At 34.8% G+C, this 23,687-nt stretch overlaps 1 protein-coding gene across 3 annotated transcripts in view; it reads right to left on the minus strand.

Annotated features, from left to right (window-relative positions):
* Positions 1-22,257, minus strand: part of LOC112599388 (protein grainyhead-like) — a 103,191-nt gene extending 80,934 nt beyond the window's left edge. For 2 of the 3 annotated variants that reach the window (XM_025346278.1, XM_025346277.1), the window contains exons 1-2: positions 21,879-22,257; positions 13,192-14,034 (exon numbers count right to left, since the gene is read on the minus strand). In XM_025346278.1, the coding sequence (XP_025202063.1) occupies positions 13,192-13,802 (611 nt within the window). In that variant the 5' untranslated portion in view covers positions 13,803-14,034; positions 21,879-22,257. The remainder of the gene's footprint in view (positions 1-13,191; positions 14,035-21,878) is intronic. The other variant, XM_025346279.1, reaches the window with a different exon arrangement.
* Positions 22,258-23,687: the final 1,430 nt, after the last annotated feature.

The raw sequence follows: 23,687 nt of genomic DNA on the forward strand, positions 1-23,687 counted from the left end.
CAAACTTAAATCTGTATATATTCTTAGATGTAAATAACCTGAAGGCTAGGATCATCTTATTGTTCAATAGAAAAGAAATAAACATATAGTGTTCAGACTCATAAATATAGTTTGGTTACTATTTACAATAAGGTTACTTGGAAAACGGTGACACAGGAAACTACGATTGGTCCACTGAGTTAAAGAAATTTCATAGGCCCAATATAAAAAATCAAAATCAAATGAGAGTTTGACAAAAATTACGTATTACATGACGTATTATACTACCTAAAAGTAATCACCCGAGATGATTATTTATGTGAACAAACTATCTATAATATTCTCTACTGAGAATTTATATTTATTAAAAAACTAATAATATATGTTCAAATTTCTGTATTATGAAACAAAACTCAATTTTCAAAATTGTAATTACCATAAATATAAATAGCGATAATCACTCAATAGATATTAACTATTATTTTATGGAAAATATTAATATTATACCTATTATAGGCTATAAGTATTAATTATTAAAACCATTATTTTAAACGTTTTAAGGGGCTTCTCAACTATTTCTCAGTAATTCATCAAATAAATACAGTCCCGTTTCTAGACGCTATATTACATAAATATTACAACGCCACGAAATATGATATTTTTTTTAACGAAATCAATACAAAGTTCACAATGCTGATCTTTATTATAATATTTGCTTAGACCGTTATCAGAATCTCTGGTTCGAGGCCACTGACTCGCTGTTAGTTTGCAAAAAAATAATTACATCACGCAATGAATAGCCAAACCTAAAATATCTCTCTAATATATATTTATAAAATTATGCACTTATATTTATTCTTTCACATAATAAGTATTACATATTTTTGTAATGGTCAACGGTTAAATATGTAACATGTAACCACTGATTTTAAATGGTGTAATTTTCGTTAAACTTAAGCAAAATCTATATAATGTATACAGTTTATAAAATATCCCAACCATCAATTACAATTTTAAAAGCAAATAGGTTATTCGATTTACAGTTAAAACAGTGTAGGATTTCAAAATAAATCACAAAAATTGTGTACCGCGTGGTATCGAGAAAACAACAGCAAGTCCACAAATTTTACCATAATATACACCGTGGGACGTTCGATAATGAGATCATCGATGGCGTTCCTCATAATAGCGTCCCACGTTTCGAAAAACTTCTTCATTAAGACTGTCCAACCGAATTGTAAACAGCAACTAGCATTTATGTAGGGGGATAAAAGGAATACATATTATGTATGGAAATAATAAAATTTTCCGATACGTCAAGGATGTTATAACTCTAAGTTTCATAATATATTATAGGTACACAAATAACGTAATGAATGTCACGAAAAGTTACAGCTATATACACTGCAGGGAATTGAACAGCATGTGATATACTATTTAGTCGTATAGTTATCTACAATAATTATAGTATTGGTAAGACGCAAAAATATAACCATACAGGTAGTTCTATGGAGGTAATAAGTATATATTTTATAAATAGGTACCTATGTATTATATATGTTTATTACAGATTGTACAGCATATATTATACGTGAATAAAAAACGAAAAACGGAAAGGGAAAGAAAGAACATAAATATAAACATAGGTGGATACACGTGAAGGGAGAAATATTTTTTTATCATCATTTATATAAATCTGTGAATGTTGGGATTATAATTTATCGTAGTAGAAAAAAATGGCATGAGTTATGGTCTACGTTACAAAGACTCGGAAAGATTGCGTACATGTATTTATGTGTACCACTACACATACACATACATATGCGTATGGCATGATGTATACATTTTACATGTATAAAATGGAATGAAAAGAAAAAAAACTTTGGAAAGAAAAAAAATCCGCTCAAATATAATGTACTACCCGTGTCCAATGCAGACGTCAAAAAAGTCGACGAGTACGATTTTTTATCCTGTTTGGGAAAAGATGACTCTATCTGTTGCACGATAATTTACAACAATGCGCGCCGGGTGGAAAACCGGTTACTATGTATAATATGTGAATATACGTACAAATATATAACAATATACCTAGGCTAGGTATATGTATGTTTATAATGTGTGTTATGTTTAGTAGAAAACTAAAAGTTGTGTAGTCCGAAAACTACCCGTTGTACAAAATGAGTACGTACATCGTAGGTATATATGCATATAATTTACAAAGTATGCATATCTTACATCATATGCATGTTTTATAAAAGGAAAAGACATCTTACACGTGTATTTGATAACGTACAATTTTACACACACGAATACAACACGTTTACCTATAGAAAAATTTAAATTGGCAATTGTCATGTTTTCCTGTAAAATCGGGAAAAAATACTCGATGTCGCCTTGTATACATTGAGGATTTCCAAACAACAATAATATAACATTGCAAGTGTATAAATTATTATTCTGTTATTATTGAAAAAACTAAGTACATCCGACTGTAGAAATGGAATTAAATGTGTATTACACATTCTCAGTTTCCGAGTACAATAATAGTGTAGTAAATTTGCAATAAGACAATAATTTTTATTTAAGACTTTAAACCATTTGAAATAAACGAAAAAAAATTCAAACGATTGAAATTGGAAATGATGGTAGATCTTGTACAATTCAATGCACATCAAAAATCAAAAATGTCAATCTCTTAAAAGTTAAGGGTATGGATAATGGTAAATTAATGGTAACGGCGGAATCGAATTTTTATAAGTCAAAACAATGCAATTAACAAATAGCTGTTAAAATTTTACATACCTAGTGAAATAGAATTGTATATTATACGAGCATACTTGTGTAAAAATCTATTTTCAGTTTTAATTATTTTTACAATGGAATTCTTTCAATGAAATAAAAAATAGTTATTATTTATACATATTTTGTTCTGAATTAATGACCTATATCATACTTATTAAATTAATAGTTATATTTTAAAATGTTTATTTATTTTTTTAAAACATTTTTCATATTTAACGACGATGATAAACATTTTACAATCAAATTGCATGATATGATTCAAACCGTAAAAACTTATCATGGCCGAAACTACGTATATACTATAGTATAGTAAAAAAGAAAATGTCATGATGTAGATAAAGTACAGCGACGTACTAATACCAGCAATTTAAACAAAAATGGATAAAAATCTGAAATATCGCAAATACACTACTTTTGAGAATTATACGACAAATAAATAACTAATAAACAAATATATAACATTTATTTTGGATGTTTACTGTAAAATTTTTTAACATCACACTAGCACTGAAACTAATTTATACACATTAAACACAGATAAAGGGAAAACATGCGTTGTCAACGTCATATCATTTTGTCCATGTATGGAACTACGAACTGCGTTGATCCTGTAACGGTCCGAAAGTAGGTCGACGTTGTCGCCGCCTGGTACAACCGTTTGTGTGCCCCTCGGCCAAAGGTCGTTTAAGTATACAATACATATAACTTAATAGGTATAAGTATCAATTTTACGCAGATTCCACAGATTAATAAATCGTGTCTTTGGTTTTTCATACGACCATTTAATTATTTTAATTTTTCACCGCAATCTAATTGTGGCCATTGTTTTACTCACTACCAGACAGGTACACACACACACACACACTTGTCTATATTAATATTTTATACTGTGTGTGCCCAAACGCGTGTGCGTATATTACCCATTATTTATACCCGTAAATACGATCGATAATCGGCTGAACGAAAATAATAATAATTTAATAACCTGAAAGATACAGTCATTGTATTTTGTCGTTGCGCGAGCGATTATGTTCGCCGTCGCCGTAGTCTTCGTCATCGTCGATTGTAACCCCTTGGGCAGCGGCATGACGTAAACCATCGTTATCGTGAAACCGATGCATGCCGGGAGCCCTCCCGGGTATGTTTACGTGTGGGTAAAGGGGTGATGGTGGGTGCCACCACCAAGCTTTCCGATCTTTATCCCAAATTTAAACATACGATCCTTTCGTAATCGGCAATTATTATTGTTTTAAATTCTTTTTTTCTTTTTAGGGCTTTGCGTCTATTTCTATAATATTATCTTCTATTCATATACAACGTTATTACGTCCTGAGGTTATGACTATGTATATTGTTATCGTTATTATATTATTATCAATGAGTCGAGTAGAAGGTGGATACGATGTCGTTATTTCAATTCGACCCAGCGGCGGAATTGGATTCGTAGGTAAATTAAGAACGAACATATTTTTTACTCGACGAACTTACGCGATTAATCTATTCGTCGTATACCACATGTGTATAGGGAATGACTGTGTATACGTGGGTTTTTCGTTTTAATTCCACGTGCAATATATATATATATATATGATAAAAGTACGGTTTATGCGGGTCTCCGCAAAAAATGTACCTATATGCATAACCAATACACACCAAGTTTCCAAACTGTTAATAATCCAATTTTACTTAAATAATAACACAATAAGTGTACATACAAGTCTCATGAATCGCAAAGAACATAGGTATATAAATATTATAATTATTATCTTATAATGTATATGGTATACCTAAAACAGCGTGACGAGACCCTTAGCAAGACGCAGTTAATTGTACTTTTTTATTATCCGTGTGTACTGTAACACAACTATGGTAACGAATAATGAGTAATGACGACAACGACTATAACATAATAATGATGATAATAATATGTTTAAAGTATAATTTAGTATACATTATAGAATTATACGACTTGTAAACTTGTAATCAAATACATATAGGACATTTGTCAAACACGCGAAACTCGGTGAAATCCAACTGTACGAGTGTGGGTGGTGGAAGCCGCATGCGTATTGTATTATATAGTATAATATCCGTAAAAATATTCGAAGGATATATGTATCGTGGTTCTAGGATCGCGTTACTAGCGAACGAGACACATCAAAAATTTCTCTGCCGCGTGTGAAAAGGTTCGGATTTCGTAGGTTATCGAATAATATAATATTTATTATATATAGCGGCAAACATAAGAGGAACGGAGAAGTGCGCAAATCACAACACCACATACTTATAATATACATATAATATGCGTCTCGGGGTCGTAACATTCGTGACAGAAGCTGAGAAAATTTATGGCCCGCGACCACCTCATTTTCTGTTCGTACATGATAATAATAATATACAACGCATATACATGTTATATATATTTAAATATAATAAATTGTACGATACATACACACACTAATACAAATATAAATTAAACGAGACGTCACGGAGACTCGAATGCTGCGATCGAAACGAAAACAACTCGCAGGGAAATGAGGTGTTTTGCATTTGAACTGAGAGCAGCGGCGCTTCAGTGTCGTTATAATATTCCCCAATGATCCGGTGAGTATTATTATATATACTACACACAGCGCGTATATTACAGAGAAAGTATTTCGATCGTTGGTATATATTATACTTTATGTTTTTATCGGGTTGGCGGCGGATGTATCTCCTCCGTGAACTAAATCATCGTATACGTATATAAATATAATACACGCATATGTATTTATTATATATGTATAAATATGTATAAGTATTATATACGTGCGACGGGCACATTTCCATACGCTCGCACCGTCAGGCACTTTCACAAAATAGAAAAATTATTAGAAATATTAAAAACAAAAATTTTAATATAAATAATAATAAAGCGTTCCCCATTGCACCACACTTTCAGTATTACCTACTACTGTACGCAATCAGTATTATTTACTAAATACTCATATATCTACATAGCTATACATAATGTGTAATTATATATTAGGTATAGGTATAAGTATTTTATTGTATAAATTATGTGTTTCAATGTTTTTGAAACGGTTTTTTATTCGCTTCTAGTGTTAAATCACCGCCACCGAATAAAAGGCGCGTATTAGAGTGAACGAGAACAATCGAGATATGATTATTACTATTATTACTATTATGGTGTTATGTCTACTATAAATATATTTTTAAAACGCGGACATACTTTTAAACCAGGCGTGGTCCTGCCTGCCCCCTTCCGACTACCAACCCGCCAGATCACCACAATGGACCGTATATAAAACTATATGTATATATAACTAAGAATTTACATCATGTCGTCGTCGGCGGCGTAGGCGAATCAGTTTCGGTAAAAAATGATACATAAGCCATTCGAAAATATTATACACATGCGTTTAAAATAATAATAATAATTACCATTATTATTATTATTACTATTATTGTTATTATTATTATCATCATTATTACATACACGTATACCAATATATTATTATTATATATATATACGATATTATCGCTGGAGATCGTTGGCCCCCGCGCCGCAATGTTCGGTAATATTTCACGTCATCATTTCGACCAACAACGGTCGTGACGAACTCGGTAAAAACAAAAAATAATAAAGCAAAACTCATACGCTTGTATTATAACGCACTAACATAGCAATACCTATTTATTGTACAATAGGTTGTAAAATAAAATAATTTACATTGCGGCGGCCTGAGTATATTTTCGTACATTTCACTGAATCCACCATCACATCATAATATGACCTCACTAAAGTACATATTATAATAAGTACATCGTGACTGTATATTATTTATATATATATATATGCATATAGCTCTTGTATTGGTTTAAATATAATTTATATATTATAATAATATAAACGTTCCTTCGAAATTCGTAAATTTTTTTTCTCGCATGTTTATATAATAGAATATTGTAAGCTCTATGTTGTCTTCGCATATCTGCTCAGGTTTTTAAAAATAATCTCTGTTTAAACTATATATTATAAAAGCAATATAGCAAGCGCATTTGACCATTAAGGCAGCCCGCATCACACAAAAAAATGAAATAACTATATTTATATAATATCATTATAAAAGGATGCAAATTTTTTTTCATTGACAATGACAAAAATAAAGATAAAATTTTACTTACAATCTACGAAATTATACGTATATGTAAATACAATTTTATAATAGTTTTTATTACATTTTTGGCGCTTAAAGTCACACATTATAATATAGTATGTTTACTTATTTATATCCTACACCTAAAATTACGTCAGCATTGTAAATGCATTCAATATATTATAATATAATATAGTAAGACGCAAATATTTCGGTTAGATTGCTATTGATGACTTATGGAATAATTAAACACGTTACAGTCAACGACACTAAACTAAAACGATTTGCAAAAGAGCGTCCCCATGACATCGACTCAAAGGTATTTTTTGTTTAAAACGAGAAATTTATATTATACACATATATAGTGTTCAGTATAAGCGACAGCAATATGGTGTGCGATGATTAATAAAATAACGATTTCCTGTATATATTAAATACACGTATCGGATGACGACGTAGATGACGATGATGATGCTGATGACTGGTAGATTTCTTTGTAAGGAATTATGATTATTGTAGTTATTGTGGAAATATGCGATCGGAATGTATTGTAAACGAATACAGCTACGGTATTTGTTTGTCCACTATCGTCGAGTTATACATGTAATACTACGGCGTTCAATAGGATTTGCAAAAATTATTGCCATTAAATACCACTTTATGTTCAGATATAATATGATAAATCTGTACATAAAATATAATTATGTATACACGATGACGTGGTACACTATGGTTGGCGAATGGTTTGTAATGTCGGCGCGACTCGTACAGTATAAATAAAATCACTGTACTACTACGAGGACGTATGTTTATGGAAATGTGAGAACAAAACGTTTTTGATTTTCGCGCTTTTAAAAATAATGCGCAAAGCAGCGGCGATCCTCGTCGACGACGACCTTGTACACGAAATCTTTATGGCAGCGCCGCAGCGGTCATGAATATTCGACGACGGCGAAGAATCTTCGAGTGGGCGACGAGCGGGACCGATGGGGCCACCAGGGGATTTATTAATTGCCCGTTACCACGAATTCTGAGACACACTGAACTGTTAAGCAACGCAGAGGGGTTCCCAAAATCTTCTGGTCGTAATATTAAATTATATAGTCGTGTCACCATTGTATGCGTATGGACGACTGGTCACACACATATATTATTATATTATTTAATAATATATTTCTATATACATATTTTTTATTGCACACGCAGCGATTTGACGCTGGTTAACAAACCACGCTATTCGAAACCAACAACAACCCCACGTCAAAGATATCTTATTCGCTCATCGTCTCCTCGTCTACATACATAATACTACGTTTAAATTATATTGTACGTATATACACAATAAACGATTTTTAAATAAACAAAAATTCAACATACATATATCGAACACCTATATTGTACATTGTAGACATATACATTATATTATATTGATCATAATCCGTCGGCTGTTCAGGATACTCGACCGCAAATCTCAACTATATGATAATAATATTATCGACAACCAATGATTTGCGTATTATATACCTATAGGGAGGGTCGCCTGTCTGAGACGAACGTGTACATACTTATATAACGGCACATGAATGTAAAAATTCGATTTGTCAATGTCAAGGTAATAAAATATGCAATGTGTATATACGCACTGCATGGGTAAGTCCCCTTCTTCTGTTGATTGGCGCGAATACGAAAAAAAACGTGTACGTTTTATGGTTTATGCTGCCAAAATGATCGTAACACGGGACCCGTCGTGATAATATTATATTTTAATCACGAGGACGCTGTAGCATATTGTTATACACCTCATCATATCATGTGAACGCAACAATACGTTACATTATTACATCGTCTGCATTTGTCAAACTGGCATAGGACTGTGGTCGACGGTTGATAGGGTGGGCGGGAGTAAAGTAGACATCCTGTCGAGGCTCTTCATTCGTCTCCAGCATACCCGTTACCTGGCATCAGGTATCGGGAGCCCAGTCTTTACGGCGCCAGTCCAAGTATTTTAGGAGATTCGTAATGACTATTATACATAGCTATTGTTCTATACGCACATACAAATCACAAGGGTCATGTTGTTCACGTTATATTATATTAATATTATAAGCATCATAAAAACTGACGAAAATTTTGAAATTCATTATCAACATAATCGACCAAGGTTTTCGCTACATATACGTTACCTTAATAACAATATATTTGAATGCCATATGGGCACATCATAAGTGTTTCAAGGGAACAATAATAATTTTTTTACGTGAATCGTGTTCAAAAGAAAAACGATTTAATCGATAACAGATATCGCACCGGCGATGTGCACGCTTTATTATAATCATATTGAAACCATGCTTATATAATATATATATATATTAATTTTAAACACAATAGGACGTTGGACAATGCGCGTGCGATGACGACCGACTACATACGACTCCGTCGTCGCATTGGCTCGTTAAGAAATAAAAGCATATAAATGTATTATTATAATGAATTTACGAGACAAGTTAAATCGGGTGACGACTATACACCTATCTTGCGCGCATACGATATATACGGGTTGATATTGACTGTTATAAGTTGTGGGTTTCGCGTAACAGACAATATATTTAGTAAAGGTCGAGGAGAGATAAAAAACAAAAACCCACGTATTTAGCGGTATATAATAGGTATTAATCATATTGACACATGATGTTAATTTTGTATGCTGCACCCTGGGGGAACGAATGAAAAACAAAAGACAATTTTAATCGCTAAGGGTTGATGAGATAACGGCCGTATACAAACGTACAATGCTGCAGTACTGCAGCGTGGGGATGATGGTGTGAAAACATTTTTATTAGTATGACAGTGCTGCCGTCATCGAGGGGACTTCAACGCTCGAAGTTCTAACAATAGAAAATAGCGCGTATAGAGTTTACAATGTGGTATATGTAATTTTAATCTCGGCAAAAATATACGAAAATCATAATTTTTATATTTTTAACAGATCTAGGTGAGGTTAGCCCCTTTCCGTGTGCATATTCGATGATCAATAAAGTAACCTTGCAATATCTATCATAATATATATACATAATATGTAAATATAAGACACAATCATCAACGATTTCCGCGCATAATTTTATACAAAATACTTTGCAGGCAGCCGCCTACAAAGGATCAATGTCGTTATAATAATATTATATTATGTTTACCATATAATTGAGGTCAATCTTAATATCACGAACGTCGAACATGCTCGTTTAAAAAATAAGCGTCGCTGCAACAACCTATCTCTACACTTTGTTTAGGCTGGTTAGTTTTTATACAATATAATGCAAACCTTGATCTTTGTCTAACATATCATCAATTATCTCGTATTGTTGTTACAATTGTTAGATGCAGATATCACGTAATTTTAAATTTTATCTATACATTTATTTAGATATGAATATTAAGAAAATGGTCAACTAGATAAAATAATTACTAGTATTATGAATTTATGATTTACCCTTTTTTCTGACAACTCTATACCTGTCATTCTTGTTACGTCATCTCCCAAACAACTAAAATAAAAAACTATCAGTATAATATTTGACGTTACCTTGAAGGTTTTAACAGACCATCATTACTTATTTTGTACCGAGCCACTTAGTCATCATAATTACATCAATATCTTCAAGAATATAATTATATACCCTCACAAGAAGTTAATTTCCCAAAACAAATGCTTTCTACTGGTATAACTACATAAAGTGCCATAGACGATAGTATAGGTCACTTATCATTATTCCTTTAAACAATATTTTTGAAGTTATAGTTTAGAATAATTTATTAAAACAAGATGATTAATTTAAGAAAATTAACATTTCATTGAATAATTATCAGCTATAGGCACTTGTAATCAAATGGATGTATATCAACAAATGCAACAAATATATTATATAAAATTACTATGTGCATTAGGTATCTCTATAGGTATACGTATGACTGTTATATATGAGAAAATTATTTAGCAAGTCATGACAGCTCCTGCAGCATCATAATCGATACAATATATTTTATTTGAACATGTTTATCAGTAATTCGTTATCAAGGGGAGTAAATATATTTATCGAAAATTGACGGCCAATATATATTTATATAAAGAGCTGCAGGTAAGGCGTATTCGGCAGGTGCACTCAACTCAATATATACTCATATATATCAATGTATATGACGCGACAACCCACGCTGTTATCAATATACAAATCATGATAAAAAATAAATGCACGATCTGATAAACAGCGGCAACGAACTACTCGATTACGATTGATTATCGCCGCCCTTTGATAGGTAGGTCACACTGTTAAATATATTTTCTACATTATATACATTATTACATTGATATATGCATAGCCGCATAGGTAAATATCGATTTGTGCACATGTTTAGTGAAAATTTACAATCGACCAGATTCCTTTTCGTTTGACAAGCTTTGGAGCGAAAACGCGTTTGGTTTTTTTTTATGATTACCGAATATCGTTAATAAAATTTAAAAAAAACATTTTATCGACCACCTATCCAATTCAAACGGCATGTTCTGTGTTTAAATAATAATCACTGTGGATCTTTGGTATACTTACATACAAAATATATTTAAATATTGTCAACCGTCGGCGTACAAGCCATTGTGTTAGCTTATACCTACACTTCAAATTGTCCTATATATATACCGGCTGTACATTTAACAAAACACTAGATTTCCCCGGGCATTGTATTAAACTCGAATTAAAGTGAAACTTATGTCAGAGACTCGGCGTGTTATTTTTATAAGTATAATAATATATGTATGAGTATGTGTTTTTTTTTTAACTCTCGTCGCATATTATCAATGAAAAGATCGATCACATTTTTTAGTATCGAAAAATATATAATTGCATATCGTATATATCAGAGATGCGTTTAACACCTTAAAGCTGTATTTAAGTGAGGTGGCGGCGAGACAATAGCGAAACGGATGAATATGCAAGTGTTAATATTCTAATACAAATAGCCGCCGTCGTATTTCGTATTTTCGTTCGTGCACCGTGCGAGCGTGTATAACAATATATACATGTAAATATATCGTAACAAGCGTGATTCGTTGTCAGTATATACTATAATATACATTATTATATTGTTGCCTCCGCCTTATTGCCATGTAGTTTATATATAGAAACATTATATTGAACTTTCTTGAGCAGCGGTAACGACCTTGGAAATGATTACATTTAATTCTTCTTACATAGGTACAACACACACATACACACACGCATTTTATTAAGCATGTTTTTACGAATGTCATGGGAAAACAGTGAAAAATCAAAAACATTCGAACTGCAGCACACACACGTGGATTAGTAGTGTTGGTATAATTTTATGTATTGTTGTAATAAATGCTATTGGATTTTCGAGCGTAAATCATACATAGTGTATACCCGTATAATATTTTATGTCAATTGGCGATAAAAATCTGTAGTTATATATTATACTGAAAATTAAAGTCAATGCTATTTTTGACCAATTGATGACCGAAAAAAGTTTTCAATTGCTTTGGTAATCTGGCCATGGCAATTTATCTTGTGACGACACGTTGTATTTTTTCAGTTACATACAGATACATGAATATATCATCTAATATCGCATAAAAATTGGAAGATTGTACCTAATAAAATTCAACGTAAAAAAACAGTTACCTAATTAAAGCTAACAACACGTGATTTAGATCTTTTGACGCGGTATTGCTATGTTGTACTTCCATAAGACGGAAATAACAACGCACGCGGGAGTGACATCCTCCTAAAAACGTTGGCCAAATTAAACTAAATTTTAGCGACGATTCATAATCACTATTAAACAGTAAACTTTCAAACGATTGACATTTGTGAACGCGGCGGCAAACGTTGGTTCAACACACTCGCAATAATAGTTTCGCGCGCGCTACGCGTTCAACGACCTCGCGGCTACTGCGGCATTAGGTACTTTTGGCATTGCAGCAATACTCGCACACACAACACACACGTATCGACGTATTTTATTATTATAAATTATCAATTTATAATATTTAAAATACAAACGTTTCAATTTAATAAAAGGTACCTGAAAAGCCACGTGCGATACGGTATGCCTAATCCTATAACCGGTTTTGTGCGGGTAATTGATCGCAGAAAACATAATATAATCTAATACCACTTACCAGACTACCTATGCGATAAGTACAAATAAATATAATTTTACCGATTAACTAGACTAACCTGTGCAGTATATGGCCCATGTCGTCGACCAGCTCCTGCATGACTAACACGGTGGTGCCTGGCGCTCCGAGGTACTGGTGATGTCCAGCCTGCCCCTGGACCAACACAGACACTGCCGAACCGTTGGCCGGATCCTGCTGGATCGTGATGCCGGGCGGTAACGATCCTGCGGGATTCTGCGGATCGTAAATGATGGTCTGCTGCGGATCAGTGCCCGGTATATAGATGACGGTCTTCTGGTCCAGCGGATCGTCAGGCTGCTGTTGCTGCTGATGGTGGTGTTGTTGTTGTTGTTGTTGTTGTTGATGTTGTTGTTGTTGTTGTTGGTGGTGGTGGTGCTGCTGCTGCTGCTGATGGTGGCTTTGATGGTGATAATCGGACGCTTGGAATTCGTCCACGCTCACCGGTTGCATGGTGGCCAACATCACGGGCGACGTGCTCTCGGGCGGCATGTCTTGGACGGTCGTCGGCGACATGACGGTCTGTGGGTGCGGCGGCGATACGCCCGGTGAATCTTCTTTGCAGCAGTGCTGCGCCAACACCACTGCCATCGGGGGCGAGCCACCGGCCAGCGGCTGTTGCTGTTGCTGTCCGTCCACCGCGGACGACATGCGTAATTATTTTCACTGTTATGTGGTGTAGGTGGTGTGTGTGTATGTAGGCGTGTGAGTGTACACGGTCACACCACTGTCGCAGAGACAGCGCTGCTCGGTACTGCTCGGGTTCTGCCTGTCCCGATAAAGCCGGCGTCGGCGTTGTCTTCCGCTGGTTCGCGGAAACTATATCACTGAGTCACAGAGTCTCTGCTTCCCGTGCGACCGGCCGCTCCGTTCCACATATTGCCTGAAACGTTCACGATTACAATTATTATTACGAGTATTACTATTACTATTACGGTCATTGTTGTGGGGGGACACCGCTCAATCATGATCGTCATCTGACCATTTATTTTTTTATCGCATACGTCTGTGTCGTCTTAAGAGCCGGGTAAGAGTGAAGTCTTTGTTCGAACTAATATAATATAGGCAGTGAACAATAAATGAGTTAAAATATCGTTCTTTTTTTTTTTTTGTATTATACCGTCGTTGTGTAGCTATTTAATTACATATTATTATCGTTCTATCATAGGCTCTCGAATAAAATACACATTATTATTATTATTATTATTATTATATATAGTGTATAGTGTATATATATACATATATGTAGTATTTGTCCTACAGCAATAAATCTTGTCGAGATCGAGAAAACTGCCATAAAAGGCTGTGTAATAGTCACAGCAGTGACAACCGTTCGTTATGATTTTATTCAGTACAGACTGCGATTGCTGTGGAAAGTCACCAACTACACCGGCGAACAGCGAGTAGATACGTACAACCGAATAGTGATTTTAATAAAGGACAACCACCGACATTTCTCTACGAACGACTTCTTGTTCTTATATAATACACATTTTATTATTTTTTTTTTTTTTTTTACGACAATCGTCGTAAAACATATAACTATTAACCTGTTAACTACTGCGGCTGGCGTATACAAGAAAATAGTGAAATGGCGAGTAATCTGTTAAATTAACAGTGTTCTTGTTTTGTAACAAGCGCAGTAATGGACCTCACCAAGTAGGGCAATTTGTCATCACGTAATTATTTAAAAGAATAATATGAAGCCGCGGAGAAATAAAATTTTCTTATTAGTTGACTTCTCGTTTTTAAACGTTTGAATTCGTGAATAATATTATAATGAAATTTCAATAAATGCCAGTGTTAAAATTTTAAAAAATTATCAATAAGATGCATAAATGGGTACCACACTTTGTCAATAAATTAAACTAAGAGGTCTTAATGCTAAAATTGATTACGTGCATGTATAATTTTATAAACCAATATGATATATTTTTCTTGTGGAAGACAACAGCCAATTAGAATTTCTGATATATTTGACGTTCAATAAAAAAAATATGTAATTCCGAAAAACATAGATGCTTTTGTGTCAAACACGAATAATTTATTTATAATCGCGAAATTGGGTAACAGAAAACATAATGAATTATTATAGTTAACTATCTAGCAAATTATTAACTTAAAAGTGAAAAAAAAATCGATTCAAAATTTATAAGAAAAAATAGATAGATACTATGTCGGTATAATACAATTACTTACAATTACTTGCGGTTGTTATTTATTTATTGTTATTTTTTTCACATACAATAGAATATGTTTTTTTTATTATTAGCCATTCGTTTTTTATTGTCAGAAAGAATCTGCGCGCGTTAGACCATAACGGTTTCAAAAACATGATAGGCGCCAGGAAGACTACCAAGGAACTACGGATACATATAGTATACTTTTTTTTTTGGGTGTGTCACCTTAATTAATAATTCTCAAAAATATATTTTATGACTTTCAAGTTCAAAGGGCGAAATTACGTATACGTTGAAAAACAATAAATACTCGAGTTATTTGAAACGGCCGAAGCCATTAAAGAAACAATGGATTTATGTTTAATTTTTTTGCCATAATATCCCCATGCGCAGTCTTTGAATGGCAGTTTACGGCGCTAGTTATAAGGAATAGAGCAACGTCATACAATAACTGTCCGAGATTAATACCACTTAAACAACAAAATCAATTAAAACATCATTAACCGTAAATCTCAATATTCCCCTTAGATATAGATATTACAACAGTGGCTAAGTGATACATCGGAGAAATTTAATTTAAATTTACAATGAATTAAATAGTTATTTCAAAAGATCAGATATTTGCCCTAAATGTTTACAAGGCTGTAAAGAATATAGAGCATTAAATAAATTATAAAATCATTTTTAATATGTTCTTCTGTATCAATAATTTTTGTAAAACAATATTTTATTCAAATTTAAATCATATGAATATTAATTAATAATTGTCGACCAACTATGTTATAGGTGTTATAGCATACGTGTATGTATTATCGATTTCGAAGTGTTAATGTTTGGATAATGAGCACAGGGCAGTATAAATATTTCGCACTATAGCCCTCCTGGTATCTATTATAATTTACAATTAGGCTGGCTGGAAGAATTTTCAAACATGTTTTTACAGTTGTTTGTCAGTTAAATAGGTATTTAATAAACATTATATTTTAGATTCTACAAATCGCTTTAACAAGTAATTTATTGTGACCATTTTGTTGAAAATATTAGAAATTAAAAATGTAAGTCCTGTAATACGTTGGTCACATGTTTAAAAATTATAATTAGTAAGAAAAATAAAAAACCAATTTATACATACAATTCCATTTATTGTAAAGAATAACATTCAAAAACGAATTATATTATATTATATAAAATAAGCATTCGCGAGCTTACAAAAAAAGCAGCAACGCTACAGGTATGAATTAAAAAAGAACAAATTTCTGGAGAAATAAAATCTAAGTGGTTTTTATTAATGTAAAACATACATAATAAATTAATGCATGTAGAAAACGAATAGGAAAAAAACACTTATCCGATTTCTACTAGAAAATAAAAAACGCCATCGTCGTTATCCGTATTTGACATTAATTTTTTTTTTTTTTTTAACTCACGGGCTAAGGTCGATTGCATTTAATATAACGGTCTTAAGCCGCTGCCGTCGATAATGTATCTGTCCAAGTATATAACACACAGATACACACATACTCATATATTATATATATATATATATAATATAAATATAAATGATAACGTATATATATCATATACTATACTCTCTCACGGATGCGCACGCAAAAACACACGCAAGAATGACGGCAGCTGAAGCTGGGCAGCGATTGGCAGTGGTGAAACGACCTGCCGGGCAATAATATGTAAATTTAATGGCCCGCACGAAAGGAATCCGAAGATTATTACCATAGCCGACCAGATTAGGTATATATGTATAGATATATATAGTGTATGTGTCAGCATAGAAAATGTAAATATATAAGAAAAAATACATTTAAGCTTAAACGAAAAATAATCACTTAAAAAGGTACCTGTATCGAAATAATATTATTATATATTATGCTTTATGTAATACATAATATTCTATAAAAACATTTAACAAGAGTGACGATAACGAATACAACGATAGTGGCGATTGGAAGAAGTTAACGCATACAGAAATAAGTGTGCAGTGTACGTATTGAGTATCATATGCATATAAACGATCATGAGGACAAATTTCTTTCAGTGGTGTTTGGGCGATTTTCAATCATACACACACTCACTCACACATTTATATATTATACGTCTTTGTTGTTCTCCTCCTTTTCTGTCTGAAAAAAATACACACAGGTAGGTAGATAGTCAGTTGTACGTTGCCAAGTTTATGACCCCACCACTACCGTCGCACCACCACAGCCAACGCCATCACTGGCTCTCTGCAGCCGACGCCACTGCCACCACCGACCGATCCTATCGAAACACGTCTACAGGTGCCGATATAATAATAATCGACGAGGGTTGAAGACGTTTTTAACAACGTTAGGGTTCTATGTAACCTAACAAAATGTAATTTTTGTAATAAATAATAACACTACAATAATCTTCGATAAAAGATTCAACACTTTAATCTTCACCACGATTTTATGTACAAAGCATAATATGAACAAACTGTAATAACTTATAACAGTAATTAATAGATTAATAAAATTTATAAAAATACTTAAGCCAATACATATTATTTAAATATAGAAAACGTTATAAATAAAACAACATTCGTTCTATTCCACATATATCCGTCTTATTATTATTATGTATTTTAATGCATGATGCTGTAACATGTTATCAAATCATTTTATTGTAATTTCAGTATTTATCAACATGATTATGCAGTATTTAACGATTTAAATCTAATATTACGAGGTTGACACTGAGCTTCAGCCGATATTAAATGTATTATATTCAGGAATAAATTAACGTAGGTAGGATAACTACGTAAAGACATTGAGTTAACTATAAAGTACAAAGAAAGAGATAAATATAGAACCAATAATCGATATAAATTGTAAAAATTCGCAGTGGCCATTCGCATTTAGATTTAATAATTTGATAAATACTAATAACAAATACATTTCGATTACATGATGCCGAATGGGAACAACTAAAATTATATAAACGGAAATAATAAAGTTAAAGGTATTAATTAACAGATAAAAATAAATATATTATTCTCATTATTAATTTTTTCTCCGATTAAACCAAGTTTGCGCTTACAAATAGAAATTTTATTTTAATAGACGTTACACAAAAAAACTGTAAATCGTAATAAAATATTATATTTTCAAATTTTTTTAAAAGAAACAAGGAATGCTGCGATTTTATTGTTCCAACAAAGGTTTATCAATGAAATGAAACGACACTAACAAAAATAGCGAGAATGAATAATCGTAAAAAGTGTCTAAATATTTATTATTTGTTTTTATGTTTTATGGCTCAATGACTTAAAAAGTTATGACTACAACTGCTCAAAAACCGAAATCTTCAGTTCATTATTGACTTAAAATCGTAAAAAGTTGACAAGCTATTAATTAAAAATGAAATGTTTCGAAAAACATATGGTCTTTATGTACGATAAACTAATTATGTATTGAGTTTATGAGTCAAAATTATTTGTCTACGCATAACAAGAAATAACACAAAAATATTTCGTTATTATGAATGTTAAAAATTAAAATGGACTCAATCTTAGCTTGTATTATAATTTCGAATAAAATGATAAATCATACGTTACTCGCAGTTATCAGAAATACTCGTATTTAAGAAACTACGTATAATATGTATAAAAAATATTATTTTAACTGTAAAAAATTGTAATTCTTTTCGAAAACGCAGCAAATATACAGAAATACAGGATACACCTAATTCACGTATACTCAAAAATAAAATAATATTTCTTTCTTTATAATAATATTAAGTTTGAGACGCTTGGTTTACCGAGTTTGGAATGTTTGGACCTACCTTATAAAGTTATAATCTAGTATAGTATTTTTCACTTTACAATATAACAGTTATTATGACACTCAATTAGGAGTGAGACTACTTTAGTTGTAGGTATGCGTATTGCGTGTACACTTAACATCGGATGACTGTCGAAAAAATGTTCAACTAGATTCTGAATATTATTTACACACACACTTTGAAACCGTAAAACAACGACCTTCGTCCGAATTACACCCCCAGTCGAAAATTATTGATAATTACAAGAGAAAGTGAACAAAGAATATTGTTTCGTGTACACGTGATTAAAACGAATTTTAATATAGGAGTGAATCCGTATTAGTACGATGGATTTGATCGCTGGCGGTTCATTAATGGCACAAAAAGAAAATAAAAGTAAAGAACGATTGACACTCGACCAATTCGTTTACTGTTCCGTTGTTGAAGGAATTTCCGCATAATAAGGTTCCCTACACGGAAATACCAATCGGTATGGTAGAATGTGGAAGTGAGGAATTCTTCAAAATACATCCCTTTATAATAATAGCAACAATAAACGAAATACTATTATGTTGTTATCGGAACTCGGTCAGTATTCCTCATACACAGTACCTCGAGGAATATAGGTAACGCGTGATATTATGTGGTAATATTCCATTTTCTATTATTATAGATTTTTAGAATAATCGTTCGAAATCCCTCCGGGAATCCGTAATTATATGTGCAAACGACCCGAACGCCAAGCGTGACGGATTTTGCGTTTGTGTAGGTACACTGCACACATGTCCGTCACGGGTAAACGTCCAATATAAACGCGGGCAGCGATATCATATTAATATTAATAACAATCCGCGTAATAATAATATCGTACGAACAATATTCCGTTTCGCGATAAATCGGAATTGTAGAAATATACGATACGAAAACCATAGGTTACTACGGTATACGGGTACTCCATACAGGTAATATGTGTATATTATATATTATGCGTACTACACTTATCGAATTGCAATATTAAACGACGATTATTGTTGTCGCGAGGCGAGGTTTTAATTACGTCGTAATTATTGTATTATGACAACTATTAATCGATAATCTATTTATGTAATATAATATGTATATAATATAAGACATTTAAACATATCGATGATATTATATTATTATTGCGGAATACCGGACGAAAACAAAAATCATACGATCGGGACTTCGCGTACCAGGTCACTATAATATTACGCACCTGTCGTTAACAACCGAAATAATACGAGCGATATTATATTAACACGTATCATCGTCGGTCCGACGGACACGACAACGCGCGCGCGCGCTCGGCACGACCGTTCGGCAAACATCGAATCGCTTTCGCGTTTCGGTGAGTCATTCCGGCGAATCGAAAATCTCGAAGTCTGCAAGTCTAACCTAACCCGTTCGGAAAACACACTTATCGTCCGTGGCTATTGTGCGGTCGGCGCATTGTGTATTTGTGTGCGTCTGCCGCACAGACCGGACCGGGCGAGCGGCGGCGGCGGCGGGAGACGGGGCTCAAGGTCATCACCGCCGGTGTCGGAAGTGTCTCGGGCCAGCACCAGTGGAGCCAACAAACAACAATGGACAAAAGCGCGCGCCGACGACGGGTTTCGGGCGAACCGGGTCCCCGCGCCTCCGAAAGAAAAGCAAATAACAATGATAATAATGTAGTAATATCATTATCGGTATACAGTTACGCGGGACCATCGTCGGTCGACGACACATGGTCGTCGGTTCGGTTTTGGACGGCGATGATGACGACCTAACGACGAGGAGGGGGCGGCCAAAAGAACTCGAAAACGAGTAGTGTACACGTTAAACGACACGAGCAACAGGTTATGCAACGGACTGGACCGAATGCGAGTGGTAAATAAATAAAAACGAAATCCTCTAGCCATCATCGGACCACGGATCACGCGCGCACGCCCCCACCCGGCCGGAGATCACCGACGGCTGCCGTACGGCCGAATCTGGTCGAGTTCCGGTTCCGGTCCGGATTTTTTCGCCACGCGCCGCCACCCGAAACCCCTTCACGACGGAGGCACAAATGCCACCGCGCAACAGTGTCCGCGTAGAACCAGTTTTTCGTGTACGACGACGACGATGACGATATTATGATATACGCGAGCACGCGCCGCGTTATCGGCGGACGAGGCGCAGGGCCGGTCTCCGCGCCCGGCAGGTTCCGTCGGAAACAACTACAGGTTTCGGATTTGTTGGGGGGCCACCGCCGATCCAGTCCTAGTCGTCGTTTTCAATTAATAACTCGTAACGACGGCGGCGACACGCGCGCGTGCCGCACAGTAACTACTAACTACTAACTAGTATCGCGGCTTGTTTTGTATATAGTGGACGGCGTGCACGGTCGCAAATATATAATGTGATATTGTTTGAGTCGGTCACACATTATTGTTCTGCCGTCGGTGCAGTAATATTGTACTATAACAAAATGGTAGTCATCGTCGTCGTCGTCGTCGTCGTTCGGTACGGTGCGTGGTGTCGTATGTAATATCATGAAAGCGATCGTTGTTGCAGTTTTTGTTGTTGTGCATGTGTTAGTTGTAATAATATTTAAGTCGTAAAAAATATAGTATAGTTAGAAGTAATATGCTCGTGTTTTAGTTGAAATAGTGGTCGTCGCAATGGTGTGTCGGTGGTGTAGACATGATAATAATATATAATATAGCAGTTATTTTATGATTGCAGTAAAGTTGTCTCTTACCTCGGGTCTCGGACGTGTATAATCCGTTTTTAATTTTTTTTTGGGCAAATCGGATCGACGCGCAGACGAAAAACGCACACACATGCACTTAGAAAAACGGCGGAAATTTTTTTTTTTAACAATTTTTTCCGCGAAAACGTAAAATTTATACAATACTCGTGAAAAACGATTTATAGCTTAGCTTATTATACTATACGTGTACATTGACAATATCGCATTTATATATGTATGTACGTGCGCGTACTCTACCTATTTACGACGACGACGACGACAACAGAATATATCGGCTTTTACTATGTTTACACGGTAACCACGGAGCAACAGGCAACGGCGGCCGTATACGTGTGGTGCATTCTACGTCCGTATGGCACTGGTCGGATTTCTTATTTAGGAATCGCGCGCGCGCATACGTACACACACACACACACGCTCGCGTACGTACGTACTTACGCACACACACTCGCGCGTGCGCGCGCGTTGGCCGGCAACGTCTATGGTTTCATTGTGTGCGTTTGCGTGTACGCGTATTATACGTGTGCACGTGCGTGCGTGTGTGTGTACGGCGCGCTCTCCGCCGCCGCCGCCGCCCCCCCACCATGGGCCGCGCACCTGAGCAACAGCAGCCGACGCCGCCGCCTCCTTCGCCCGTTGTCTTGGACTCGGCGGCGATCGTGTGCTCGCGCCCGCGCTCGTGTGTGCGTGTGCGTGCGATGGCGGCCACTCCGACGCGCGGCATGGTCGTCGGCCGTCTCCGTCGGGCGCCCGCCGGTTAACCCCGACACACGGTCGTCTTGCTCGCTCGCGCACACGTTCAGACACTCCTACGCGCGGCGGCCGACAGTCAACGGGGAGGTGAGGGGGGTCAAGACTAACCGTCAGAGACGGCGGCCGCGATCCATGTCGTAGCCCCGAGGGCCAAACCACGATAAGTGCGCGCTGCGTCGGATTCCTCGCCGCCACCGGTATGGGGTGACCACCGCCTAACCACCACGCACTGTGATGATAATAATATTATATTATTATTATTATTATTATTATTATTGTCGTTATTGTAATACGATTATTGTCCCGTGTAAATGTGTGTTCGAGTACGAGCGTGGAGAATTTGTTACGTCGGTAACCGCGCAAATCGTCTCTCCCGACTCGGCCCCGTGATCGAAATATCGATTGACCCGACTCGAAAACTGTTCAGGCGTCGGACTGTGCAGTCAAACGACCGGAGTAGTACGAAAAATCACCGAGCAGAAATAAGAAACGAAGACACATTTCTCCGAACAACTACGAACCTTGATACCACAACATTATTATAATATAGCTATAGCTTATTGCCATCAGATGCGTACGAATTTTGAGCAAAAAAAAAAAAAAACAGTTTCGTTTTTCAAACTCGTACCTAATAGCATACTGTAATATTATAATGTTCGTACGGTCGGTCGTACAATGTACCTGCCCACAAATTATAAGTATACCATACGGCGAAAAACTATATAATATGCGAAGGTTACTTCTGCGACGCCTCGTGTTTTTTCGTTATTATAAACAGTATGTTAAAATATTTACTATACGCGTTGAAGTTACTACACGTGTACCTATTGGCTATTTATATATTGTGTTTTAATAGTTTTTGATACACAGGTACTTGTTATAGTATGTTTTTGGAATAATGATTATAATATGTGTAAAATGTAAATAGGTATTGCGCACAGGTTGTTATTTATATCTTATAGGTACTTACGTATAGATAAATTGCCCGCTAAACATTTTTATTTTAAAACTAATCTAACCTATGCGTGTAATTAGTTATCTATG

This window comes from Melanaphis sacchari, unplaced genomic scaffold (genome assembly GCF_002803265.2).
Source record: "Melanaphis sacchari strain LSU unplaced genomic scaffold, SCAv2.0 Contig50_pilon_pilon, whole genome shotgun sequence".
In the NCBI taxonomy this organism is placed as follows: domain Eukaryota; kingdom Metazoa; phylum Arthropoda; class Insecta; order Hemiptera; family Aphididae; genus Melanaphis; species Melanaphis sacchari.